Source organism: Oncorhynchus mykiss, chromosome 17 (assembly GCF_013265735.2).
Source record: "Oncorhynchus mykiss isolate Arlee chromosome 17, USDA_OmykA_1.1, whole genome shotgun sequence".
Lineage (NCBI taxonomy): Eukaryota > Metazoa > Chordata > Actinopteri > Salmoniformes > Salmonidae > Oncorhynchus > Oncorhynchus mykiss.
In genome coordinates this window covers 62,282,536-62,299,174 of record NC_048581.1, presented here as the reverse complement: position 1 = coordinate 62,299,174, position 16,639 = coordinate 62,282,536, and the positions used below count along the sequence as shown (strand labels likewise).

The window sequence follows — 16,639 nt, the reverse complement described above, 5'->3', positions numbered from 1 at the left end:
AACACGTGCACTGCTGTGTGCTGGCTTGGACAGTGCTTTCCTGCAGCCTTCTGCCGCTGTCTCATATTCTGGCACAGCAAGGGGCTAACCAGAGAGTGGCTACTGGGCGGGAGACTGGCCTCTCTGGGGGCTCTCCGGCACGCACCTCAACCTGCCTTAGCACTCTCCACGAGAGGGACGTGAGAGGCCCTCATCGTGGAATAATTACAGCCAGTGAAATTGTGTTCCTTTTCATGTCCAGTGTGTGACAGCTCATATCTCACAGCACTCAGTTGAGCTTGTTATAGACGCCCCCTGCTACTGTCACAGCCACGGTGCCTGGCTTGTCTCTCGTCTCCCTGGCTGTGAACCTGCTCTCTGGTCTGCATTGCTTTTATCTTGCTTGGGTTTATCTGTGCAGTTAGCCTACTACGCTCTTTGAAACTAGAAAGGACGACCTTCGTTAGATCATTTCGTGCCCTGATTTCTTCACAATTACATTATAAATGTTCCATCTGCATGGCCATAATGAATATAATCTATGAACAATCTCTCCATATCTCACTCTGTCTCCTCTCTTCTTACCCTCAACCCTCTCGTTCTACCCTCTCTCTCCCTGCCATAACCTGGAGTAATTTATCCTCGGGTGTACTGTTGTGAGCGATAGCTTTATCATAGGAATTTTCATACGGCTGTTAGTTTTGAGGCAGTCGAAAGAGAGAAGGCTGCACTGGTCCAGGATGTCAAAGAAAGAACAAGTCATTGTCAAATAACAATGGTAGGGAACGGTTTTCATACATGCGATTACACTGTAAATGTTCACCTTTAGACAGACCTCACTCGTTGAGAGTGTCCTGTGTTATTCTCCACGTGTGTACCGGTCCATGTGAGCATGTGTCTGCTGAACCTCGGTGAGGAATGAATGATATCCATTTTTATGTGTTTGTAAATACACAGTAATGACTGATGACTTCATTTGGGTTGTCTACATATTATTGATGAGCACTATCCAGCACATTAAAGGAATGTGTATTTTCTTGGTATTTCATTACTTTAACAGAAGGTTTCCTAAAAGTTTGAACATTCTCCTGTTTCATTTAGATTTTGGTCATGTTCTAGGAACATTCTCCTGTTTAATTTTGGTCATGTTCTAGGAACATTCTCCAACTGGTTTGACATTGGGAATGTTCTCGTAGAAGAACAACGTTCTTCTGTGGGAATTTCAGTACTTCTGCGTTCTACAGGTTACTTCATGGTTCTTTTTGAAGTCATGTTCTCAAAACATTAAGTAAACTTACTATGAAAACATTTAGAAACTTTTAAAGAACATTCTAAGAATGTTATTTAAAACATAAACATTCCATTCTCAGGGTCAACAAAAGGGAGGGATGAATCTGAGAGAGACAACAAACAAGCTGTTGCGAGTCACCCACTCTCTGATACACTCCACTTCCATGATATGTGCACTCAGAGAGCACATGTGGACAAAGGACATACAGTATAACAAGCATTTTAAAGAGTGATGAATTTTGAAAATTGCAGAGACTGTATTTAATGATTTATGCTGGAATAAGCCAGATACAATAGGCGATAATTGGTGGTGGTGTTGGTTTTTGATGCCAGGCCATTAGTACAATTATTTTAGTAAACATACAGCATTTTGAAACGCGCGTACACACACGCCTCTGTCCTCCGCCACTGTTCATACAGTAGCTTCCACCAGCTCTTATATTAAGGAGCCTTTTCTTCTCTGCCTGAGATTCTCTTTTAGGATATCAGAAGGTTGTTGTCTTTGTCTGTACTAATTATTAACTTTCTTCTCTTCAGAAATTGTCATTGTAAGCTGCATTCAAAGAAAAATATGCCCTCTTGACGTTGGAGGCAATTCACAAAAGAACAGAATTAACCTCCAGCGTGATCCAAAACATGGATCCCCAAAAGTTTTGTGATTGAACAAACTAGATATCAGTTTGCTTTAGTTTCAAAGTTACCGTATATTTGATTTGGCAGGAGTTGGTAATGGCAACCTACTCATTGGGTTCCGGCAGATTGATCACCACCACCCTGACTAAACCATGTTGGTGAACCTGATCCAACAGATTGTTTGCTGTCCAGGCCAGACGACTCTAAGGGGAAAGTGTAGGGAACACTCAGGGGGACCCGTTGATGTGGTGGCGGTGGCCTGGACGTTAATCCGATAAGAGCGCTGGGAATGAGACTGCTGTTGACCCGCTGTGTTGTGTTTGATCAAGGATTTAGTATGATGAGCTCCCTATAAGGTTTCATGCCCATCTGACTCTGCATCAATCTCGTTGTGTCTATTGGTAGTTGTGCAAATTGGTCAAATACGACTCAATGGGCCAGTTTCCTGGACACAGATTAAGCTTAGTCCTGGACTAAAAAACTATTTCAATGGTCACTTTAAATTGAGCATGTTTTTTGGTCCAGGACTAGGCTTAATCTGTGTCCAGGGAACTGGCCCATTGAGTCGTTACAATAGGCCTACGTTTGAACCACAGCTGGTCACTTTTTCTGAGGAATTAATGGGAAACATATCGAGGAGGTTTTATGACTTCATGAGACTTTGTGGGGTCCTCACAACAGCACTTTTGGTTGTATCGCTCAGCATATGTTTTGTTTTGATGAGAGAGACAGGCAGTTACAACTGAATCAAGGTTTGCACCACTCTTCAAACACTTTAAAAGAACCCCAGAGAAAAGACGGATGGCCTCTCTTGTTATCTTGTTTCCTTTTTGCCCACACTCAAGCTGGCTGCAGTGTGGGTGTGGCAAATAATTATATTCGTTTTCGTCTGTGTTCTTATCGTTCGGCATCTCTCTCCATCTTGCTGTCTCCGCTCAGCTATTTGTTCCATGTCCTCCTCCTAATTGGCCAGTGTGAAGGAGAGCGTATAGGCACAGAGCTAGCTACAGGACATGCTATAATAGCATGTACTGAGTCTCACAGTGGCTCTAACTGACAGGTCTAATTCATCCACCCACTCCTTGCCCTGTGATGTCAAGTAAGTGAGCCACTCCAGCTGGAGTTAATCACGGAGCCCTCCAGGGCTCTCCTCGCTCACCTGGTGGCTTTTTGACTGCCTGAATGGTGCTCTTTATTGAAGCTAGTTGAGTATGGTTAATACATGGTTAATAAACGTGTATCCTGCTAATAAGGAAGTGTCATCGCTCACATCAGAGCTGAGACCATAGGGCCTCGTTCTCTGGTAAGTTTTAGTCACTCGCCCTTTGTAGCTCAGTTGGAACAACATGGTGCTTGCAATGCCAGGATAGTTGGTTTGATTCCTGGGACCACCCATACATAAAATGTATGCATGCATGACTAAGTCGCTTTGGATAAAGCATCTGCTAAATGGCATATGTTATTATAAGGTCTCGTACTTCTCTCTCACAAACTCTGAGGGAAGTGGTGACTCCCGGCAAGTCTCCATGATCTGTAGCACAATTGCAGCTCATCAGCCAAGAGCCTAATTTGTTGCAAGGATCAGAGAGAAGTGAACACACCCTCCTGCTCTCTTTGTTTTTGTGATTTCACTGATTATAAGTGTCGAAGTCAGCGCATGTACACCCCAACCTCAGTTCACCGGAGAACTCTTGATGAGATAAGTCACAAGTGTCAGTTATTTAATTACTTTAAACCTTACCCTTGTAGCTCAACTTTGATACAGCAAAATCCACATGAAGATTGTTGTGATTGGAGTTTGCAAGACAATTGTTAGGCCTATACATGTTTATGTGGAATATGTGAAGCGGTTCTGTTCCCACTGCACTGAAAGATGCATGCCCACAGATCCCAGACTATATATAAACTTCAGAGGTAGTTCCAGTTCATGATAAGATCTTGTCCAATCACAGGAGCCCTCTCAGTCAAAACAGAGCCGGGCATGGTGGCTGCCATAGTGATCTAGACAAAAACAACCTGTCCGTTGTTTCTATAGTGACAATGACATTGGCCTGCTGATGCCAATAATGCTGGAGAATCACAGAGAGATAATGAAGCTGTGTCTAACGTGGCAGAGATGTTTTGTGTCCAGTGCTCTGTCGTTGTCAGCTAGGTCTCCTATGATAACTGCCTTTCTCCCTGGTAGCCTAATACGTTGGGTGGGTGCAAAGCAAAGCCACATCATTTGTTTTGGAAGAACAGGACAGTGGGGTGGCTTGAGGTGTGTTTGGTTCAAATATTTCTATGGAGATGAAATGGTATGGATTGATTCTCCATAGTCTAGTGCTCACCCCTCACAAACACATTGCTGGAGGATACATGAATTATCCAGCTCTCGCTTTCATCCCTTTCATCATTTACTCATTTCAAAAACAAGCCTTTGATGAAGGGGGAATAAGAGATTTAAAATAGTGGTTCAGGGGTTAGTCCAGGGGTGTAAAAAATACTTGAAAGTACTACTTTTTTGGGGGGTTATCTGTACTTTACTTTACTATTTATAACTTTTACTTCAATACATTCCTAAAGAAAATAACGTACTTTGTACTCCATACATTTTCCTTCACACACACAAGTACTCGTTACATTTTGAATGCTTAGCAGGACAGGAAAATGATCCAATTTACACACTTATCAAGAAAGCCTCCCTGGTCATCCCTACTGCCTCTGATCGGGCGGACTCATTCAACACAAATGCTTCGTTTGTAAATTATGAGTGTGCCCCTAGCTATCTAATAAAAAAAACACAAATTCTGCCATCTGGTTTGCTTAATATTTCAGAATTTGAAACCAAATACTGAAGTAGTACTAACTTTTACTTGAGTCATGTTCTATTAAGGGATCTTCACTTCTACTCAAGTATGACAATTGGGTACTTTTTCCACCACTGGTGACGTCAGACCTCTTATGTTAAACTTGTATTACCTGCTTGACTGTTGTATCTGCGATAAACAGTAATTGTTTGTATCAGGTGAATAAAAGGTGTGTTTATGCCTGTCTGTGTGCATAAGTGCACATGAATGAGCCTTTGAGTGTTTCAATAACTCAGAAGTTAGAGGAACAATACATTTTGCCACTAACAAGCCATGATTATAGGACATAGACTGATGTTGTATTTGTGTTCATTACAAACACAGTTGTCATTTATCACACCAACAAACGGCTCTCCCTCTCCCCACATTAGGACACTGTGGATACAATCAGCACATATGGAGTCCTCTGATTACAGTCATCATATTCCAGTCTGGATTTGTCCAAGTTTCAATATGTTAGCCTAAAAGATGAACACATTTTATCTTGAATTTCAGCATAGCGAGAGAGGATGAAGGAAGCTTGCCTTGAAGCACTGGGCATCTTGGTATGACATGCATTATGTGAATTAGGCTCACAGAATTATACCTACGGAGGAGCGGCATCCATGGAGGAACTTTCAAAGTCTTTGAACTTCCGAGTTGGTTTAATGTTGGACCAGAGTAAACTTTAGCTAGCTAACAAGCGTGTGTGTGCAGAGCAGCAGTAGAATTAAAAACAGGTTTGATCTTTTTGTAGTTAATAAATACACTGTGAAAAGTGATAAATATGGTATCCTTAACTAGCCATGAGAAATTAATTCCACTCTTCTCTAATTAAACATCTCTCTCCAATTTCTGAATCACGCTTGTAATGTCGCAAATAGGCTACAGTGACCTATGCTTCAGAGGGGCAGGTAGCCTACACACACGCAGCGACATTGTTGATGTCGCTGACATTATTGCTGTAATAGATGTTTTTATTCTGATACCTGTTATTTTTGTACTTTACTCCTTATTTTATTCTATTGAATGAACGGTTGTTGTAATACGTTTCTGAGTGACAGAGTGAGGGCTTTGCATAGGCGCTTTGTTGCGATTTTTGTTGGACTGGAAAAAAATGCCTGGAATGTAAAGTAATGTTATTAACCGGTTCCTATGCTTTTAGAATAATGGTTCAGTTTTGGAACAGTATAGGTCACTTTTGTTTTCGTTTTGTGTTCTGTTCCTCAAATAACTGTGTTATTTTCTGTTTTTTGAACCAGTTCCAACCCTTTGTCTCAAGACAGTCTGAGGTATAGAACTATTAGATATGTGTGTGTTCGTGTGTCTCTTTCTGTCCATGTAAGTGTGTACATGAAGTACAGAACTTTTAGGTGTTTGTGTCTCTCTGTGTCCATGTCAGTTTGTGTAGGAAGTATACTGTACTTCCAATAAGTACATGGTTCTACAACTATGAGTCATACATTTGCTCATATTAGACTTATATATATATGTGTTTATATATACTGTACACACACACACACACAAAAGCAGATTTGGAGGCCCTACGCATAGGCCAGTCTGAGGCCCCAACTCATGTTTATTTATCATGATCATGGCTACTGAACGAAGAGCTGTTCGGAGACGTGTCTTTTAAGTGAACAAAGCAGAATGAATAGGCTAACAGAAAATACTTTAAATGCCCTTTACTAGTAAAGGTCTTTGTATCACAACATAACTGGGTGGGCAATCATTTTGGCTCGAGGGCCAAAACCGGGAATTCAAAATTCAACGTAGGGCGGCAAAGATTTGCAGGCCAGAAAAAGAGCAGTTATTTTAAAATATGTAGGGCCATTATCATTTCTACATATTTTCTATCTGGTTTAAGACGTTCAAGTTAGGGATGCACTGATGTGGAAATTCTGGGCCAATGCCTGTGGCTCTAAAAGTGCAAGAAAACATCAGGGAAGATTGTCAGGTGATAATTATGTGTAGAAAAAAAGATCTGCAGTGTTTTAAATAGCAGTTTTATCACCATCCCTTCTATGTGTCCTGCGTGGCCTGTGAGCGTCATAGAGAGAGCGCTAATAGTCCCAACTGCTTGAAAACTAGAGCCAATTTCAGAGGAAGAAAACCGATCAGAGGTTACCCACGAGCTGAGGAATGTCTTGAGCGGAGGAGGAAGGCAAGATAACAAAATTATGTATTATTAAACAAAATTATGCCAAGTTAACGAGGCCCCTGAGGATGTGAGGGCTCAGGCAATTGTCAAGTTGCCTAATTGTAAGAATGCATTGCACACACATTAGCTGTGATTGACTGACAGGCCGTCACACGGTACAGACTGGTTTCCCAGTGCGGCACTGACAGGCCCTGGAACAGAACAGCTAATAACAGCTTTCTGATAAATGTGTGGCGCTTTGGAACACTACTTCTGACATACAATACTGCTGATATCCATTCCCTTGGCAGGCCATATTATATTTCCTCACCTGTTCATACCTTACAGTATGGCTATATTCAGTGAGAAACTATGTCAACCAGCTCTCATAACGATACAGAGACCGGTCTGAGAGGCTCCTACAGTGCCTTGCAAAAGTATTCACCCCCCTTGGCATTTTCCCGATTTTGTTGCATTACAACCTGGAATTAAAGTTGGGGGGGGGGGGGGGGGGGGGGTTGTTGTATCATTTGATTTACACAACATGCCTACCACTTTGAAGATGCTAAATATTTTTTATTGTGAAACAAACAAGAAATAAGACAAAAAAAACAACTTGAGCTTGCATAACTATTCACCCTGCCAAAGTCAATACTTCGTAGAGACACCTTTTACAGCAATTACAGCTGCAAGTCTCTTGGGGTATGTCTCTAAAAGTTTGGCACACCAAGCCACTTGGAGTTTTGCCCATTCTTCAAGGAAAAACTGCTCGAGCTCCTTCAAATCGGATGGGTTCCACTGGTGTACAGCAGTCTAAGTCATACCACAGATTCTCAATTCAATTGAGGTCTGGGCTTTTACTAGGCCATTCCAAGACATTTAAATGTTTTCTCTTAAACCACTCAAGTGTTGCTTTAGCAGTATGCTTAGGTTCATTGTCCTGCTGGAAGTTGAACCTCCGTCCCAGTCTCAAATCTGAAAGACTGAAACAGGTTTCCCTCAAGAATTTCCCTGTATTTAGCACCATCCATCATTCCTTCAATTCTGACCAGTTTCCCAGTCCCTGCCGATGAAAAACATCCCCACAGAATGATGCTGCCACCACCATGCTTCACAGTGGGGATGGTGTTCTCGGGTGATGAGGGGTGTTGGGTTTGCCCCATACATAGCGTTTTCCTTGATGGCCAAAAAGCTCCATTTTAGTCCCATCTGACCAGAGTACCTTCTTCCATATGTTTGGGGAGTCTCTCACAGCCTTTTGGTGAACACCAAACTTGTATGCTTACCTCTTTCTAAGCAATGGATTTTTTTTCTGGCCACTCTTCCATAAATCCCAGCTCTGTGGAGTGAATGACTTAAAGTGGTCCTATGGACAGATGCTTCAATCTCCACTGTGGAGCTTTGCAGCTCCTTCAGGGTTATCTTTGGTCTCTTTGTTGCCTCTCTGATTAATGCCCTCCTTGCCTGGTCTGTGAGTTTTGGTGGGTGGCCCTCTCTTGGCAGGTTTGTTGTGGTGCCATATTCTTTCCATTTTTCAATAATGGATTTAATGGTGCTCTGTGGGATGTTCAAAGTTTCATTTTTTTTATAACCCAACCCTGACCTGTACTGCTCCACAACTTTGTCCCTGACCTGTTTGGAGATCTCCTTGGTCTTCATGGTGCCGCTTGCTTGGTGGTGGCCCTTGCTTAATGGTGCTACAGACTCTGGGGCCTTCAGAACAGGTATATATATACTGAGATCATGTGACAGATCATGTGACACTTAGATTGCAGACAGGTGGACTTTGTTTAACTAATTATGTGACTTCTGAAGGTAATTGGTTGAACCAGATCTTATTTAGGGGCTTCATGGCAAAGGGGTGAATACATATGCACCCAGCACTTTTCAGTTTTTTTTCTTTTATTTTTAAACAAGTATTATTTATTTATTTATTATTATTATTTATTTATTTTATTACATAAAATCCATTACATAAAATCCAAATAAAAATCAATTTAAATTACAGTTTGTAATGCAACAAAATAGGAAAAATGCCAAGAGGGATGAATACTTTTGCAACACACTGTAAACTTAGCCTGGTCTCAGATTTGGTTGTGTTCTTGTCAACTCCATTGCCGTCATTGTCAATCCGATCATGTTTTTGCATGACAATGAGTGACAAGGAGTTGGCATGATGGCACAAAACGACTGACACTCAGGCTATCCTAAACTCATTGTCATCTAGAAGTATGTCCTTATCACTGCCAAACGGGACCAGTCTGTTCCATGTCTACATAGCTGTCGTTATTGTCCCTGCTGATTAGTATTTGATTGCAGTAAATGCCATTCCACCTAATGTATAGTCACAGAGGACTCCTGATATATTCAATGGCTTTGTTGAGACTGTCAGTGCATGCAGAATTTGGAGCGCATGATATCCAGAGCAGATTTAAATAATGTATTTGAACTGGGACTGAAATTTGCACTTATATAGTGAGCAGTTGTCAGTAATAGGCTGGAGAGACATTTTATATGACATGCATATATTTCTCGGAAGTCATATTCACACTATGATCTTCCTTTCTTTCAGTCACTGACCAATTAAGGCAAAGGAGTTGGTTGTGTTCTTTGTGTTTTCATGACCAATTACTGAAGTGATGTATTCAACAATATAAAACAGAACATACTGTACTGCTGGTGTTATTGTACACTGTGGTGGATAGATATAGGTAATTGGAGATGCATCTGAAAAATGTATGTCCATGTCACTAATAGATGATTGACTGTTTGAAAACACAATCAAGCCCGACTCATGTATGGAAAATTATTCATCATACATATTATACTGTGCAAATGATATCAAAACAAGGAAGGGGAACATGATTTACAAACGCACAAATGCTTTATGGAACAGCAGTGCAGCTAGACGCACAAATTCAATTTAGCTCATTGTACAGCAGCTAATTTTCTGTCGTTCTATTAGCTGAATGATTGTGGTTGTGTACCATAGACTAAAGTCACGTTTAGACTATAGGCTGGACGGTTTTTGATTGTGTACTTAACTAGACATTTTATCCACTGTGTTTTATGCTGTAGCCGCAAGTAGGCTATATGCTGCTGATTATGCTTGTGCATTGATGGTGTGCTTGGTCTCACTCTTTGTTAATGACAAAATAGATACTGGGGGATCTGTTTAAAGAAGAGAGATCATTAGAAATGTTGCATTTCTGCAATTGTTCAACAGACGCCCACTTACTAATGGTGCCCAACTCAAACAGGAAAGGGAATTGAATAAGAATTCCTTAACTCCAAGAAATCTCCCAGAAACAGCTCTGTTGCAGAACAAAAATAAAATGGCTTCCAGCAACTTGGCAACTTTATGGGCTTCATTTCAAATGGAGAACATCTACCCACGAAAATGTGGTTGTTTATTTTACAATCAATTGCACTACAAAATCATTAGTCTTTGTCAGTTTACAACAGACCTAAACATAGAAGGTTTACATACATCATTTTCGGGTATTAAACAAAGTTTTCCAAAAATCTTTCTAGTCTTTCTGAAGTTTAGTTTATTAATTTGACCATTTAAAAAAACAAGCACACATAAAACTAGAAAAAGCCATACATGCACATGAGTGAAAGCATGGAGGATAACACACAATAAAGTATGGGACTTATTTCCATTGTTAAAGCATGGAGGATAACACTCAATAAAGTCTGGGACTTATTTCCATTGTTAAAGCATGGAGGATAACACTCAATAAAGTCTGGGACTTATTTCCATTGTTAAAGCATGGAGGATAACACACAATAAAGTCTGGGACTTATTTCCATTGTTAAAGCATGGAGGATAACACACAATAAAGTCTGGGACTTATTTCCATTGTGGTCCTCTTGAGACAAGATGGCTAGGCAAGATCAAACACAGTTGAACATAGTATGACTGCGAGAAAATAAAACAAAGAAGAAGAACATCTATCTCATCATTGCAGTTACATCATAGGGGCCATTCATATGTGCACAGAAGACATCAAACAGTTGCATTTTGTTAGGTTACATCAACATTGGACAATGTCTGTGAACACACACCTTCTATTTTGTAACTGCTTCTTTCACCACTTCTCTGGCATCATAAAAGCATCAAACAGCTGAAGATGATCATGTGATTTTTGTAAACAATCACAGGCAGTAAGTGCAGTCTACACTATACAATCAAAAAGTTTGCAGGTGTTAACTGGTGGTGTTAGATTAGATTTAGACATGTATTCACAAAAAGGTAGGAAACTAATCAACCTCGAGTACCCCCAAAAGCACACATTTTGTTGTAACCCTGGACAAGCACACCGGATTCAACTTGATAACTAATCATTAAGCCCTCAATTAGTTGAATCAGGTGAGTTTGTCTGGTGCTACAACAAATATGTATGTGGAGTTGGGGAAACACTGCTCTGCGCAAATATTGATATAATAACTATCATATGGAAGTAAACTTGGAGTCACGTAATGACGTGTGGTCCCCCCCACTACAACTCTTTGGGAAAGCATGCAGTTTATTATGCTACAGATTAAATAAATGATGAAGTTCACAGGGTGGGGAAAGTGCAAGGTGATGAGCTTGATGCTCCTTTCCAATAAATATTGAGGGTTTTCTTCTGGTGACATGTTAATCAAGGCCTGGCTGCCGTTTGACAAATATAAATACGATAGCGCTGTTAGCTATAAAACCATCAGTAGAGTTGAAAATGTGCTGGAAACTCATTTAACTTGTATTTTTTCATGGGTACATTTAACCACAAAATGTATTTTATGTGCACCACGTGATCACGCGCTCACAGCCTTTTATCTGCATCACGTCAAACAAGTACATTTGATGGAAACACTGCCAGAGTGGGAAATTCGCATATTGTTTTTAAGCGGATTTGATCATATTCACATGAAAACTGTCAGAAATCTAGCTAATGTTGCTCATTCCTATGTTGTCTGCCAGAGGTGTTACAACCGTGATATATCTCTGTGACACCCAGCGCCAGCCCACATCACAAACAGGCTGCCTTAATCCATTAGTGGTGGACTATTCCCCACTATTTAGCGTGTATTCCCGCACATACACTCTTAGAAGAAAGAGTACCAAAAGGGTTCTTCGGCAGTACCCCATAGGAAAACCCTTTTTTGATACGGGTTCTACATGGAACCAAAAAGGGTTCTTCAAAGGGTTCTCTTATGGGGACAGCCAAAGAACCCTTTCAGGTTTTAAAGCGTGCCTTTAGTTACTTGCTTCCCCATTTTTTATTTTTACCTTTATTTAACCAGGCAAGTCAGTTAAGAACAAATTCTTATTTTCAATGACGGCCTGGGAACAGTGGGTTAACTGCCTGTTCAGGGGCAGAACGACAGATTTGTACCTTGTCAGCTCGGGGGTTTGAACTCGCAACCTTCCGGTTACTAGTCCAACGCTCTAACCACTAGGCTACGCTGCCGCCCCATACCTGGAGAATATGAAAACCGTGTGTTCTATTTGGAGTCGGAGATGCTTTTGAAGCTCATGTAGAGCGAGCTGACCACTGTGGCCTCATAGTTAATGGAGTCTTTCCTGTTGGAAGGCCTTCGGCACAGCACCGTCAGCTTATTGGGCAGCTGGCCGTTGAAGAGCAGGTAGATGCAGGGGTTGGCGCAGCTGTTCAGACTTGCCAACAGCATCAGGATGGTGAACGTTGCGGCTGCAATGACAACACAAGGATAAATTACGCACATTTACTGCGCCCTACACCGACGGTGTCATTACGTTTTGGTACACCAGAAGTACATTAATTTCCAATGGAACGCAGCGTTTGCCTTGCAACATTGCGTTGCAGACAGTGGAGGCTGCTGAGGGAGGATGTTCATAATAATTGCTGGAATTGAGTAAATGGAATGGTATCAAACCTGGTTTCCATTACTATGAGCTGTCCCCTCCTCAACAGCCTCCACTGGTTGCAGAGGCAGTTGCAGTGTGTTCTGTTGGATTCATCAAAGGTATGCACCAAATTGTATATGTAGATGGCTTGACAGAAATGGTAGCAGAAGGTGAATGTTGAACTTTTGTTGCACACATATCCAGATTATGCTGGGCACCATTTTGTCCAATAATGCTGTATGTCTGATTGGCGTGTAAGAGACTAGCCTAAATCAGAGGGTGTGTACCTGTGGCGTGAATACCCTGGGCATGAGGTGGTTGGAGTTGTCAACAAAGCAGCATGACATAAATATGATGTCATGTTTTCAAACTACCAGTAGATTATTTGAGAAGACATATAAAGAAATATGTGCGTTTGAACAACAGCATAAATACACCTATTTCACTTTTGCATGTCAAAAACCAAATGACCACTGCTGCCACTGTTTTGAACAGATTAGATCATAGGCTACTATTTAGAACGAGCAGCCAGCTCATGTCACGAACAAATGAGTGCACCAGGGAGAACATAACATGCATGCAGATGCAATAAGTGAAAACCCATTATCTAACTGGGAAAACACATTATCTAACTGGGGATGGCTAGCTAACATAGGGTGTGTTTGTAAAGTGCGCTCAGAGACCGATCTTGGCATTAGTAAATTCAGAGAGTTGTCAGATTGTCCAATCATAAATTCTGAACACACAACACCCGCTGAATATATATATATATATATATATATATATATGTATATATATTTTTTTAACCTTTATTTAACTAGGCAAGTCAGTTAAGAACAAATTCTTATTTTCAATGACGGCCTAGGAACAGCAGGTTAACTGCCTGTCCAGGGGCAGAACGACAGATTTGTACCTTGTCAGCTCAGGGATTGCAACCTTCCGGTTACTAGTCCAACGCTCTAACCACTAGGCTACCCTGCCGCGAATATGACCAGTGTCAGTAAACATTGGCAGCAGCACAGTTCCAGTCACTAACACTCTAGATAACATGAAAACAGTCTAACCAGCTCTGCTTGGGTGAATAAAATGGTCAGAGTGAGGTTTCTCTCATTTGTGTCAGGAAGTAGCTAGCAAACTATCTAACTTTAGCTTCGGCACTTGACTGCCGTTGTGAGGTCAGAACGCTCGCATCAAGCTTACCCCTCTGCCTGAACGTCCAGTATGCGCTCTGTACACTCCGAGAACAAAATTCACTGAATTTATGAACGGACAATCTGACTGCACTCAGCACACTCTGACACTCCAGAGTGAATTTACAAACGCACCCTTAGTCAGATATTAGTTTAGAAAGACTTGAAATTGGCATGAGAGTGAACTGTTAACCAGCTAGCAAGCTACTTATCAAAGGAAGATAGCCTAACTGGTTCATTTGACCCAAAAATCATCCAAACTATTTATCAAAATTACTGTAGCTGGCTAACTATTTTTATCATCCTTTGTGATTGATACACCCAATTTTGGTCTGTTTTAGTCCACACACGTCACCCTGTCACCTACCTTGATGGACAATCAAATTGGCCAAGCTTGTTTGTCCTACCAGATCCGCAATGAGAAGATTCTAGCTAGTGTATCCCTCTGTCCTTCCACCTTTCTTGGATGTTGTTGTCTAGTTTATCAGGTCCCAGGCACCAGTGATTGTTTGATGATTTATTAACAAGTTAATTACAATTTGCATTAGCAGCATCTATACCTGATAGAGCAGATCAAGCGTTTTTTCCAAAAGCAACCACTTTTGCATGGGAAAACACAGAATTATACTAATAACTACACATGCTGAATTACATTACTTTTGTTTTGAGACTACTTTGCTGGCGGACAGAGCGGGCGCCTGGTTCATGCAGTCAACTTTAAACCGGTGCAAAACAAACCTACACGTGCGCCCAGGCGAGGTTAATCAAACCCAACCCCCCTCAACATTCAGCATGGCCTATGCGCCCACGGAGGCGGTGCTGATGCAGGCTGCTTGCAGTCGCAGATGAGCAGAGTAGTAACTGAACAGCTTGTTCTGAACAATCTATTTTTGAAACAGGGAAATGTACACATCTGCCCCACTTTTATGAGCGTTTAAAACACAATCCATGATTGATATAATATATAGGCTTATATATTTTTGATACAAATAATTACTATATAAAATATATATATTGTTTTATCACAAGTGGGGCGCCACCCCTAACGCCCTATTGACAGTCATATTTGGGGACTTCATTATACATTTATAATAAGATTGATATCCCTGTTCTTACTTTCTGTTGGCGCGTCCTTGTCCCACACAGACCAAAGCTGGACCGTGAAGAACGGAGTCCAGCAGATGATGTAGGCAAGTACGATAATCACTGTCATCTTCACAGTTTTGATTCGTGCTTTGGACACACCAGCCACGCTGCTGGTTCTGGAGGGCAGCTGAAAGGCAACCCCGCTACCCCCATCCTGGTGCGTCTTTAAGTAAAGGTTATTCTGGATGGCTCGGCAGATTCGCACCTGACACACCACCACGGTCAAAATGGGCAAGACAAAGATAACCATCGTGGTCCAGGTGATGTAGGTCTTCAAGCCCCAGGGCTGGATAAAGTCCGCCCAGCAGTCGAACACCCCGGGAGCCACCTGGACCCGGGAGAAGATGAAGATCTGAGGCAGGCCGCCCACGAGGGATATCGCCCAGGCGATGCAAACAGGGATGTTCCAGCGCTTGCGCCTCCTCTGAAATTTGACCATAGGGTTGCAGATAGCCTGGTAGCGGTCAATGGTCATCACTACGATCATGTAGGTGGACGCAAACATGCCTACGACCTGCAGATACTTCACCAAGCGGCACACCAGGTCCGGTCCGATGAATCTGTCCGTAATGTCCCACATGAGCTGCGGGCACACCTGGAAAAACGCCACAACCAGGTCCGCAACGCAAAGGTGGAACACCAAGACACGCATCTTGGATACCTGTTTGCGCCGCTTCCACAGAACCAGTAGTAGCCCAGTGTTCAGGATAGCGGCACTGACGAAGATGACGCTGAGCAGCGCGATCTCTACTTTGGCCAGGTTCTCATCCCGAGGCATGTCCGCAACCTCCATCATCAGACTGAAGTTACTGAAACTGGCATTAAACGGGTACATGGTTCAGGTTTGGAGAGCGAAGAGGCGGGTGCCAGCAACTTTACGCACGAGCGGTCTTCTGCAGAGAAACAAGACAAAAATTGATACACTGAGTAACAGAGATACTTTGATATGCTATTACACTAATGTTTGATATACCTACCATATCTGATCTAAAACTACTGAGTTAGTAAGATGCGTTTTAGGCTAATTTAACTTTCAAAATTACAATGCATCAATGCTTAAATACTGACATCATGTCCGAGAATTTTAGATAACCTAAATCTCCAAATAACTATTAGCCCAATGATTTCAACCCATCAAAAAAAACATAGGGCCATAGGTTAAAGCAATTTAGACTTATAACTTAAACAAAGACAACTTAACTGATATTCAGTTTGATTGCAGTGTGCAGGAGAAGTTGGGGAGGGGTCGACATGAGCTGCAACCTAGTAGTCTATTGATGAGGTGTTGCATCTGTTGCTCTGGGTTTTATATTATTTGCGTGGGAGCAGGGTGGAGCTATCCTTCAGCTCCAGATGTTCGCGCGCACAGCGACTTCCACCTTTCATGACAGAGAGCCCTGTCCACTCTATCGACAAGTCTCAAATATGAAGACGTTTATCAAAACGTTTTAGTTAACTATTGATTTGTTTTTTAACAACGCTTTCATTTTTTATTTACAGCTCGGTCATAGGCTAGAGTGATTCAGGCTGCTAGGCTGTCTGTATAGGCTAACGGATG

General features: G+C 41.8%; 1 protein-coding gene across 1 annotated transcript; it reads right to left on the bottom strand.

Moving 5' to 3' along the window:
• Positions 1-12,336: 12,336 nt before the first annotated feature.
• LOC110494308 (oxytocin receptor-like) lies at positions 12,337-16,320 on the bottom strand. The gene is made up of 2 exons (XM_021569263.2): positions 15,052-16,320; positions 12,337-12,569 (listed from the first exon to the last, which is right to left on the bottom strand). The coding sequence occupies exons 1-2, from the start codon at positions 15,914-15,916 to the stop codon at positions 12,364-12,366; spliced, it is 1,071 nt and encodes a 356-aa protein (XP_021424938.2). The 5' UTR covers positions 15,917-16,320; the 3' UTR covers positions 12,337-12,363.
• Between the last annotated feature and the right edge of the window lie 319 nt (positions 16,321-16,639).

Excerpts from the sequence above, each read along its gene's own strand:
- LOC110494308 (XM_021569263.2), bottom strand. The coding sequence starts at position 15,916 with ATGTACCCGTTTAATGCCAGTTTCAGTAACTTCAGTCTGATGATGGAG. Across the intron at positions 12,570-15,051 it reads CAAGGACGCGCCAACAGAAA|CCGCAACGTTCACCATCCTG; the intron begins GTAAGAACAGGG and ends TTGTCATTGCAG.